This window comes from Strigops habroptila, chromosome 6 (assembly GCF_004027225.2).
Source record: "Strigops habroptila isolate Jane chromosome 6, bStrHab1.2.pri, whole genome shotgun sequence".
Taxonomy (NCBI): domain Eukaryota; kingdom Metazoa; phylum Chordata; class Aves; order Psittaciformes; family Psittacidae; genus Strigops; species Strigops habroptila.
This window is the reverse complement of record NC_044282.2, coordinates 39,772,475-39,785,017: the sequence shown is the minus strand read 5'-3', so window position 1 is coordinate 39,785,017 and position 12,543 is coordinate 39,772,475. Positions and strand designations below refer to the sequence as shown.

General features: G+C 37.6%; 1 protein-coding gene across 4 annotated transcripts in view; it reads right to left on the bottom strand.

Moving 5' to 3' along the window:
* The window catches only part of CSMD1 (CUB and Sushi multiple domains 1), a 1,137,242-nt gene that overhangs the window by 904,868 nt on the left and 219,831 nt on the right, over positions 1–12,543 (bottom strand). For all 4 annotated transcript variants that reach the window (XM_030490098.1, XM_030490097.1, XM_030490096.1 and 1 more), the window contains exon 2: positions 4,925–5,141. In XM_030490098.1, coding sequence (XP_030345958.1) covers positions 4,925–5,141 — 217 coding nt within the window. The remainder of the gene's footprint in view (positions 1–4,924; positions 5,142–12,543) is intronic.

Sequence of the window (12,543 nt, the reverse complement as noted above, 5' to 3'; positions counted from 1 at the left end):
ATGATTCAAGAAAGCAGAGGAAACATGTTGCTGTTTAACATACATTGTATACATGCCTGTCAGAAAACTTTTGGTAAGCTTTCTTTTATTACATGGTCCATTAGCAACTTCCATCATTTGCACTACTACTCCATTAAAACAAAAATGCGTATTTCAACTAATATGACTAATAACAAGCAGTATCTATTGTATTATTACCTAGGCTGCAATAAACTGTATAATGCTTAGAAGGCCCGAGAAACCATGAAGGCAAGCAAACATTTTAAAAAAACTTTCCAAATAATATATATCGTGTATGTCCAAAATAACTGACAGCTGTGTCTGCACACAACAAAAAATATTCATGCCTGTAGATTTGCATCTTCCCATCAATGTATATAATTTAATTAACAACTTTTCTGTATAAGAAAAAAATAAAATTGCTTGGAATCCATTTTCAATAGTTTTTCAGGACTGTCTGAAAGATTGAATTGAATATTTGAAAACAACTATTCCAAAATATGTTGCACAGGTCTTCCGTAACTAACCCTTAAGTAAACTAACTGTGTGATACTAAACCAGTAACTTTTACCAACAGAGACTGTATCACAGAGGTTACAGCATTTACCTGTATTTGACATAGAAAAAAAATGTGGAATCTCTTCTCAGTTTATGTGGAAGTGGAAGCTTCTTCTCAGTTTATGTACTGAGATTCCACATTTGCATGATTGCACATGCAAAGTCTCAGTCTCAGTTCACCATATTTGTTACCTCGGCAGTTCAGGATCTCAACACACCACTTACACCCCGCCTCACCTCTTCAGCAGCAGAGGTTTTGATACAGGCACTTCTATTTACCCAGCCCTGTTACACCTCGCTATGAAACCCCTACTCAGGAATTCTGCATATAGGAAAAACATATGTAACAAGACTTATGCTAAGATTAATTAATTTCAGCTGTGGAAGATAGATACAAACAGCCCTGAACGACTTTTGAGATCCATAAACTCTTGAAATGGCTATTTTGAACTCACTTGTTTATGGCAGGTAACATGTCTATTAGCAGTAGGCAAGTCAATAGGTCAATATTGTCAGGTCACATCTGCCTATGCACTGAGCCTCTTCAGGGCTGGTGTGTGTCCCTACCCTCTATGTCCTGTTGACACATTTCCCATTTCTGTTTAAAAATATTACCACTTACTATTACATCTGATACATACAACAACCAAAAAGTCAAAATAAATATTTGCTAGCACCTGAATTACACTGAACTACTGAATACAACTCTTATTTAGGGAAACAATCCACAAGTAATATAGTAGAGTAATAACTTTGTTGTCTCAGTGCACCATACTTGCGTCTCCCCAAGAGTTTTCTCCATATGAATTCTGCATGCTAATGGTTAACTGTGTATAGCAACCTACAGTTCCTTTACAATTTAAAATGCAAATAAAAGGTACATTTTACATCTTTTCGCATCTTAATTAGAATTTGGTTGTATTTTCAAATCTTTTCCCGCCAACTGATAATGCAGTACTTAAGGTTTACAATGGTTTTTTCCCAATGACATAAAGCCGAGACACCTGTTTTAGTTGTACTATACAGTGAAATTAATTATCTAACTTCATGTTTGTTTATACAATTAAGACTACAGTATCCAACAAAGCATTACCATAACAGGTTGCATAGGACTTAAAATTACCCTTTTCCTTTTTTATATATAACAGAGAATAGAGAATCACAGAATACCAGGTTGAAAGGGGACCTCAAGGACCATCTTGTCCAACCTTTATAGACAAAAGCATGGTCTAGACAACATGTCCTAGCACCCTGTCCAGTTGAATCTTAAAAGTGTCCAGTGTTGGGGAATCCACCACTTTCCTAAGGAGATTATTCTAGTGGCTGATTGTTCTCATTGTGAAAAATTTTCCTTTTGTGCCCAATAAGAATCTCCCTAGGAATAACTTGTGGTCACTGTCCTTTGTCTTTTCCATGTGACTCCTTGTAAAACAGAGTAGCCACCCCTTAAATACTGGAACACAGTGATAAGGTCTTCCCTGAGCCCTCTTTCCTCAAGGCTAAACAAACCCTGTTCTCTCTGCCTTTCCTCGTATGGCAGGCTTCCCAGTCCTTTGATCATCTTTGTGGCCCTTCTCTGGACCCTCTCCTATTTGTCCATATCTTTTTTGTATAGCAGAAATCAAAACTGAACATAGTATTCCAGGTGAGGCCTGACAAGTGCTGAGTAGAGTGGAATAATGACTTTATCTCTGCTGGTGATGCCCTTGATGTAACCAGCATCCTTTTGGCTTTCTTTGTCATAGCAGCACACTGTTCACTCATATTGAGCTTGCTATCCACCAGGACTCCTAGGTCCTTTTCCACAGAGCTGCTCCCCAGCCTGTGCTGCACTCCTGAATTATGTTTTCCAAGTTGAAATACAAATATTTATATATAGACTATATATATTTCAAAACCTCTTTTGTGTTCTATGAACTTTACATTGATAAAAGTAAAGCAGCTGTCACAATCTTTTCAAGGACAATTTTGGACTGCACATCTCAGTAATTATGCAAAATGACAAAATGCTAATTGGGTTTTATCTAGAAAAATAAGAAGATGTAAAATAGCACTTTTTAGTGCCCTATCTTTTGTTTACATTGTTCTTTCTGCTATTATCGTACTTCTCAACCTCCTCATAACAGAGCTTACAATAACCTGATTGCTACTGTGTGTAATTTATCCCTTAAATCAGTATATGCTTTAATAATGCACTAACCGCAGGTGTTCATATACATCTTACCACTATCTGTTTCTCTTTTTTTTGTCCACACAAACAACATAAAACAATTTATTCCTTTCTCTTATCATTTCTATATATTTTATATATGTTTCTATTTTCTTGGGGTTTATAATCAATATGTACTGAAAGTATCTTGGTGCCCATTCAGCATACAAAAAGGTCCTTCAGGCAGCACCGTAACCTAGTTGAACCTACTACTCATTTTTACCCAATTTTTCTTTAGCAGCTGAAAAATGCTATACAAAATATGGGATAAATATTACTTAATTATTATAGTTTGTGAGAGCTATATAGTTACACAGCTATTTTTAACAAAATCCTCCAGATTTTCATGATGACTAAAGAAATATAATTACCCAAAATCTAGTATTTTTATCTATGGAAAAAAAACCCCATTACCTGAGGCAGAAGTTCCAAGATGCTCTCTTGCATTTGCATGCTGTCAGCTAAAAACCCAAGACTATAATTTTCCAATATCTGCTGAGTTTATTGTCTTGAAAAGTGCAGTTGTGGAGGGGTATACCTGTGAATGTGCTTTGTGCAACAAAGGGTACGTCACAGGGTATGTGACATGTCAATAGAAACCTGGCATTCAAATTCTGCTTTTTTAACCTCTGCATGCTGGAATGCCAACAAATGCTTTCTTTTTTTTTTTTTCCCCTTATAACATTTATGAAGGTAACTAACTGCCATAGACAAGCAGTGATAACTAAAATATCTGCTTCACTGATGGAAGTTGGAAATTAAAACCTTGTTTAGTGAAACCAGTGGTAATTACAATGACTTCAGTGGGATCAAGATCATACTTCAGAATTTCTGTCTCCTATGCTCATACCCACAGAACACCAGTTGGTGCTCTTCCTTGAAACAATCTTCTACTAACAGATTAGTGCAAGACAAGCAGGCTTATTTTATTATTGATAATAAAAACACTTGACTGAAAAAGAAATATTAACCATTGTATGGAGGTGATACAAGTACTAAAGGTCAATTAAGTACATTAAATGAAGCACTGCACCTCAAGCATCAGTAGCTGTGTACTACCTTCTACAGTTTTCATAACTTTCTGAACTGAGTCAACAATCAATCAGAACACTGTTCTTGTCAAAAATGTGTGATGATACCCACTAAAAAGCCGAACAAATTGGTGATGTTCCCACATTTGTTTTAGCTGTATAATGTAAATCAATGGCATGTAAAAGAGTAATCAGACAACGGAACTGACAGCAGTGTTTTACAGTATTCCATGAATGTCATGCCTAAACAGAAGATGAGAGAGCAGCACTGAAAGTAATGTTTGCCTTCCAGCTCTGCAGTTTAGATCCAGCAAATGACTGAGGAACCCAAAACAAGACACCAATGAAATTAATGCACCAAAATCTGAAGTTGTGAAAAGCTTCAAGATCAAAAAGCTTCCAGAAAGCCTCTTCGTAACCTCAGTGGTATTTAGACATATAAAACACTCCAGTTTCTGACCTTTAAAGGTCTCTAATTGTTTAATAATTGTATTTACTTAGAGATGGAGAAGAATTTTGATTTTGGCAAAGTCAAACAATTGACAGCTCAACTCATCTGCAAGGTAGGCAATAGTCACTTGAAGGATTTAGTCTCTCACAAACTGCTGTATTGCTCACCAATTATTCTGTGCCGCATTCAGTGAGAGACCCTGGGACACTGTTAGCACAAAGCAGCATACCCATCCTCTGATTCAAATACTGTAGGCATGGTAGAAAAGGAAAGCGTGAACTCAGTAACAGTTCTTTCAAAAAATGGGTTTCAGGTGCCTTCAGGAAAGGATCCCTGGGCCAAGTCTGGATTCCGTTGGGGGATAGATAAATAAAAATAAGCCACTGCAATGTAGGTTACTCCTGTGCTCCGGGTCTTTACCAAAACTAACCTTGAACCGTGCAAATTTTAAGTACAAGTGATGCTACTGATACACAAGCTAGGGCCATAAAAATCTGAAACTTGGATTAAGACCTTTTGCTGTGAGATCTTGCGGCACTGCTACCCTATTGGTTGGGGAAGAACTAAGGAAACACAATGTAGTTGTAACATATCATCAGAAGGTATATTAAGGAGAGAAAAAGACAGGTAAAGAGAGAAAGACAGAAAGAAATTAAAGAAAAAAAGACACCTTACCTCACTTTTAAATTCCCTTGCTGTGGCTGTCCATCATAAATCGACAAAATATCAAAATCTTCCTCAAGGGCAAAAGTATGAAATGACAATTGTATCCTGTTACGTTCTCCTGTGATAATGATCCATGTGCAGTTGGCATAATTTGGATAACCATGAGGAAATCCAGGGCTTTCTATAGTACCATTTGGTCCCTGTACTAAGCCTCCACAGTTCTGACCTGAAAAAGAAGAAAAGAAAACATTTGGTGTTTTGGTGCTTTCCCCCTCCTCCAGTATATATTCTTACATGCCTAATTATATGTAAATTTAATTCCATAATATGTGTTCTAGATTACAAACACCACATAAAATTGCATTTATACCATTCTTCCCTCTGGACTCAAAATCCCCATCACTGGATTTTCTGACACATGTACCATCTTTTTATGCAATGAATCACTATTTGAGGTTATGTAGTATTAACAGTGTATGACTTATTCATCCAAATGTGAAATTTAAGCATTAGCCTTGATGCCATAAATTCAACAGACTGACCATTTTAATGCTAGAGTGCTCAGAACTTTTTGGTGAATGCCATTTATAAAGTTTTCATATAAATACTAAAGTATTAGAGTTTCTGCTGTTTTGAAACATACTTTTAACACAGAGAGCAAAACATAGTCACATGTTTATCACACATTCTGTTGCAACCAACATTTATACTTCAAAACCACAGCAACATTTCTGTGGTTTTATAACATTTTTAGTGCCATGTTTATTGTGATCAGGAAAATGTTCTTTTTAATGTTTTTTTAGGATTCTTAAAAAATTACATCAAGGGTTTAATTAACAGGCATTTGTGTCTGGTTTGTACATCCTACAGCCCTTGTGGGGGTATGGTAGCTCATTAACAGGATGCCCTCAGCAAGAAACCTCGACTTACAGTTCACGCTTGTTAATTTCCTGCTTGATTTTGTTAATCTCACACACACCAGTTGTACTGGCTCAGAGCTGGAGAGAAGCATTAACGAAATATTTGAACAGAGGAAAGTTTAAGGACATTCTGTGCACTGTAATGCTTGGATTATTACATGCATTTTAAATACTTCAGAACAAGTATAATCCCAGTATTTTATTGTTATACCTAAACCAGGCTGCTATTTTATTTTTAACTTCCCAGCAGTAGGTCTCTGAGACTGAATCTTTTTGAGAGCAGTGCTGTCAAATGATTGTGGGAGGTTTCTAAATCTTAATAAAATGGATTTAAGAAAAGGGATTTGCTGCTAAAACTAAAGAACTAATAGGTAATCATTTTCTGCTAAATCTCAAATATAATGAAAACTCTAATGAAGAGATAAAAAGGCTATGGGGATTCAAGAAGCCTTTAGAATAAAAATCTTCTCTAGTATATCTACCTATTGATTTACATTACTTTAATAAAACATCGGTATTATTAAACATTCCTGAAGAAAGAACCTATTACACCATGAACTTAGCATGAAAGTTTCAGTTATGTATTGTTCCCTGTAACTTGTCAGCACTCTTGCAGGTGCTTTGCATTGCATTCCTCTTCCTACAATCACAACAGAAATGTCATACAAGTGTCACAAGCAATTTAAAATAATTCAATTACCACAGAAATAATGTTCTGAAAACAGAAAAGGAAAATGATAGTGACAGCCCACCACCCTAATATTCTAACAAGCCACTTTATGTCTCCAACATCCAGAAACTGGTTTCTGTAAATCATGTACACCCTGCAAGCTGTGCTGCACAGTAGCTTTCCTACCTCTCTAGTGTGAAAGGGCTGCTTTGAAAGAGGAGAGCTATCACGTCTAAGTTAGCAATTCATCTAAAATCTATCAAAGACAGAACCATGTTTTAGGAGCAGAAATTTGTAATTCTGATGTATAAAGAACATAATGCATCATACGTAGTTGCATATGTAAACGCAGTATGTTCACTACATTTCTGACTTCCAGCGAGACAAACAAATTACCTCCCCAATCTCTTAGGGAATCCCACAGCTGGTTTACGGTAAAGCTGAATATTGCTGGGGTAGAAAGTGAGCCGTCCCACCCCCAAAACAGCCATAACTCAACAGCTTCCCTATAGAGGCATTTGCTACTTGTAGTTTTTGCAAAGTGCTTTGTACTCCTTACTGTAGGTTCAAGTTATTGTGCATTATTCTCTTGGAAAATAAACAAACTAATGACAAACAAGGCAGACAGCATTTTACCCTGTTACACTTAAGCATTTCTTACCACCCACAGCCCTTTCTTTCTCCAGTTTGCTTTTGCTCTCCTGTATATATATCCCCCTGGTTCTGAAACTATTCATAAACACGCTGCCTATTCATTTTGTACCCAAGAAATATGATGCAAAGGAGAACCATAAAGGAAAATCATTACTGTGAAATTCTATTTAGGTTTGTTCTTAATTTTATATGCATATATATAAATACATACTTATTTACTTAGTGTTCAATAAAAACCCCAATAAAAAACCTAGAAGAAATTTAATAGTTGACTCTTAGCAATCTCCTTGCTGTCCACTGACAATTGCAAGGAAGATCTCGCTTCTGAACTAAGCAATGCTCAAAGACACTTTAAGAGCTCTGCAGACCCAGAAAACTGACATCCTTCTAGGTCTGTCCCTGTCCGGTTAAGACATCAAGCATGTTAATAGAGAAGTGTTTGGAAAAAAGGATCAGCTCCTATCTGTATAATACCTATTTTGTCAATATACTCAAGTCTAAAACCTTCAGAACTGTCAAATGTTACACCTCTGCCAAGGAGTAAATTCACCATCAAATCACTTAAGGGAGATTCAATAGGAGGATAACTTGGAGAGCAGGAAGAGACTTACGGGTGACAGCTGGCAGCAAATTATGAGTTGGCAATGCAATATCCCACAGAAAATGCATTTTCTGACTGCAGTGACACCACGGACCATTAAGAGGACACTGATGAGATTAATTAAGAATATTTTGTTTCTTATGGGTACCTTAATAGCATAAAGTATCAACAAAGTAAAGAAACGGAACATACTGACTAGAAAATGTTAAAAGAATATTAATATCAGCAGAGTTTAAGTAGTTGTGCTCGGCTGAATGTAACCGCAGAAAAGAACATAGGCTGAACGTGAGTGAATACACCCTAAAAAAATCTACCCATGCAATTCACTTTAGCTCTGGCCCTTGTGTCAAATAAAAAAAAAAAGTTGCCATTTTTTACAAGTCATGCAGTCACCGGTTGAGTACAATACTGGTACACTGAACTATTTTAATATTGAAGGCGTATTAGACTGCCAAAATTTTATTAGTATGACACCACACTGTTGTTTATATGAATATAAACTACACTGCTAGCATTATCTGTCATATGTTGTCTGTAAGAAGATATTTCAGGACAGCTATTTTAACTTTATAATATAAAAAGTGTAATTTAAGAAAACTGATGCTCTTGGCTTGTAGATGAAAATTGTTTGCACTGATTTGAGCCTTATTTTATCTTAGAAAGGTTCTTTGCATATTCATACCAGCCCTCTTTGTAGCTGCTCAGGCACAACATTGCTCAGTTGTGACCCCTAAGTGAGAGCTCACCAAGATAACTTAAAAGACTGCAATTTTGCCTTAAACACTGAGGTCAAATGGGTGGTAGAATCACTAGGAATAAGTAAAATTTAAGTACTGCTTTGTCATAAGATTTTGAATAAACCGCACAAAATACAAACTTCTACAGAGGGTAGATTTAGGTTAGATATTAGGAAGAAATGTTCTCCTGTGAGAGTGGTGAGACACTGGCACAGGTTGCCCAGAGAAGCTGTGGCTGCCCCATCCCTGGAAGTGTTCAAGGCCAGGCTGGATGGGGCTTTGAGCAGCCTGCTTTAGTGGAAGGTGCCCCTGCCCATGGCGGGGGGTTGGAACTAGATGATCTTTAAGGTTCCTTCCAACCCAAACCATTCTATAATTCTACAAAAATATTCTAAAGATTGATTTTTTTTTTTTTCCTGGGTCTTTATATTTATCATGACTATGTTTATCACCCCCTACCCCCCTGTTTACCAGTATCTAATAATTAGAACTAGCAAAGTATAGATTCATTCATTTTAATTCTTCTTTTCAAGTTTCAAATAAAACTTTGATAAAAGTTTTATATAAATAAATAAAGCTTCAATAAAAACAAGAAAAAAAAAAGACAACCATTTCTCTCCTTGTAATTCATGAGATCTTTGCAGACGAGTGATATATTTACACATATAGATATATATGTGTATATATACATATTTACATAGCACACTTTTTTTGCAAGATGTGGGTTTTGAACAATCAAACTATAAAATGTGTCAAAACTAGCTGTAGTAAAGTCAGTGATGCTAAAGATATTTTGAACAATCATCATAAAGAAAATTAACTCCCATTTATTCTTCTTGTGACTGTGAGTAGCATATTCCATTCCACAGCTACAGAGGAATACAGCAACTAGTAGTGAGGCTAAGAAGAGATATCTAGGAAGATCACAGCTCCTTCATTCTTTAGATGCTAACATCAGGTACAGTTTTATTAGTAAATTCAATAAGCAAATGAGAACACCTGCACTCAGCCAGATCAAAGGTTCATTCAGCTCAGTACCTTTTCTCCAACAACAATCCAAAGGAGGATAGGAAGGACTTTGCCAGAAAACTCCCTTCCCTTTCAAGATCTGCATCTTAGGGATTTCTTCAAAGGGACACATTCCAGTAGCCTCGTCTTTCTGTTTAACAGCCCTTGAAAGATTTCTTTTCCATGAACTCTTCCAGTCATGCTCTGAGTCTACACTAACTTCTGGGATCTTTAATGTATTGTAGAGGGAATCCTAAAACATGAAAAACCCTTCTTTGTGTTTCTCCAGCAGCTAGCATCTGTTAGGTTCATTTGATGCCCACTAAACTTTTGTGTGAAAAGCGAACATACAGATGATTTTTATTGATGCTTTCTATGCCACTTACCATCTTACCGGCCTTTATCATATCCCAGCTTCTTCTTTTTTCCAAGTACAAAAGTTCTGCTTTATATAGCTGTTCTTCATACTAAAACCATTTTATCCCCTTCCCCTGAACCTTTTGCAGCTTTGTTATACCCTTCATGAGACAGAACTTCCTGTAATATTGAAAATGTATACATATCACTTAGTGGTATTTTTAATCCCTTTTCTGTTCTCCTACTAATTTGATCTGTTCTTTTGCTATGGGAAGCATTAGCTTGACATTTTTATAGGGCTATGAACTATAACCAAGATTCCTTTTCTCCAGAATAACAGTGAGGCTAGAGCTGTTCATCTTACATGGAAAATTAGGATTTTTTTTTTTTTTTTCCCCACTGTAGGTATCTTACAGTTTATGTGCATCACATTCATCTACTCTGAATTTCATCAGCTACACACCCCCTTCCTTGGTTGCATAAGGCCTTTCTTGGAATTCTTCACAAATGGTCCTCGTCTTCATTAACCCATAACTTTCTATCATCATGGTAATTTCACTGCTTTCCCTCTCTGCAGATAATTTATGAGTGTTCTGAACCACACAGATGCCAGCACAGATCTCTCTGGGATGCCACGGTGACTCCGTCCATTATGAAAACTGCTCATTTTCTCCTATCCCTGAGGCACAACTTTTAGCCAGCCTTTTAACAATGTACAGACTTTCTTATGTCCCTGATTTCTTTCCTTTACAGTCCTTACTGGGGAGACATTCACTTTTTGAATGTCTTTGAAATTCTTATCACCTTTTTTCCCATTCAGGCTGACTTGTTCAGAGAACTCCAATAGGTTTGAAAAGCATGCAATCTTAAAATAAAGCCTTGATTGTTCTAAAATATATTACATTTGACTATGTGTCAATTGATCATTTTATTTAATATAGATTCCTAACACAAGTTTGGATGCCAGAGAGGGACTCCTCACCAGGGACTGTAGTGATAGGATAAGGGGCAACGGGTTCAAACTCAAACAGGGGAGATTTAGGTTAGATATAAGGAAGAAATTCTTTGCTGTGAGAGTGGTGAGGCAGCGGAACAGGTTGCCCAAGGAACTTGTGAATGCTAGATCCCTGGCAGTGTTCAAGGCCAGCCTGGACAGGGCCTTGAGCAACCTGCTCTAGTGGAAGGTGTCCCTGTCCATGGCAGGGGCTTGGAACTAGATGATCTGAAGGTCCCTTCCAACCCAAACTGTTCTATTATTCTATTCTATTATTTTGTTTCAGGTGTTCCAGCTTTTAGTTCCTTAACTCCCCTCATTCCCTTTTAAATGTGGGCATCTCAGGTGAATTGAAGCTGGATTTTACATCACCAGTGCAGCAATTTTTTCCTTGATTCTCTTAAACACTGGATAACACATGCTGCTTGTGACATTACTGTTTATTTTGTCTGTTTTTTTTCCATAAGCTGTTCTACCAATTTTTCAACTTTAAACAGATGCACTGAAGAGTTTTCCACAGAGAACAGTTCACGCATGGGAATTCTAATATATATATATTTTTTGCTGTCTTTGTTAATCTTCCTTTTATATTCTGAATATCTATTTGCCCAGCTGTCCTGGGTTCAGCTATAGCAGTCATTTTTCTCCTGCTTAGTAGCTGGTGCAGTGCTGTGTTTTTTAACTTTCAGCCTGGGAACAACGCTGATAACACCGATGTTTTTAGTTGTTGCTAAGTAATGTTTATTCCAACCAAGGACTTTCTCAGTCTCATGCTTTGCCAGGGAGGAGGGGAAGCCGGGAGGAAGCAGAGACAGGACACCTGACCCAAACTAGCCAAAGGGGTATTCCATACCACAGCACGTCATGCCCAGTATATAAACCGGGGGGAGTTACCCGGAAGGCCCAGATCACTGCTCGGGTCGGGCTGGGTATCGGTCGGCGGGTGGTGAGCAATTGTATCCTCTCCCCTTGTTATTTCACTAATTGTTATTATCATTGGTGGTAGCAGTAGTGGTTTTGTGTTATACCTTAGTTGCGGGACTGCTCTTATCTCAACCCGTGGGAGTTACATTCTTCCCATTCTCCTCCCCATCCCTCCGGGAGCGGGGGGAGGAAGAAGGGGGAGGGGGGAAGTGAGCGAGCGGCTGTGTGGTTCTGAGTTACCGGCTGGGCTCAAACCACGACAGTTCGTTTTGGCGCCCAACGTGGGGCTCGAAAGGTTGAGATAACGACAGATCTGACCAGAGTGTGTTTAATCATATTTGTGATAAGCATTCATTGTTACTACTCGTCACAATGGTGATTATTTGGCTCTCAGACGTGCTGCGCTTGATCTCAGAGTTTCAGCATGTTGTACCTTACTTACAGCCACTATTTGCTGTTTTAGTGTTTATCGGCTGGGGGGCCTGGGCTAAGGTTCTTGTTTCACTGTACTTCATGGTAATGACTTGTAATACAATAGACTCATTGATCATGAAACTGGTCTGGTTTGTGCTTCCAGCGTGGCCATCACCACTATACATTGGGAGGTATATAATGAAATATTTTAGCAATTGCATATCTTTTTTTTTCTCCTCGGGGGGTAAACTTACGAAGGAAGCATTCTCTTTCACCCCCCGTTCCCCCACCAGCCTATTTGCAACAGCAGTTGAGAGTTCTGAAGGTTTTAGATGGCCTTTGAGTACCC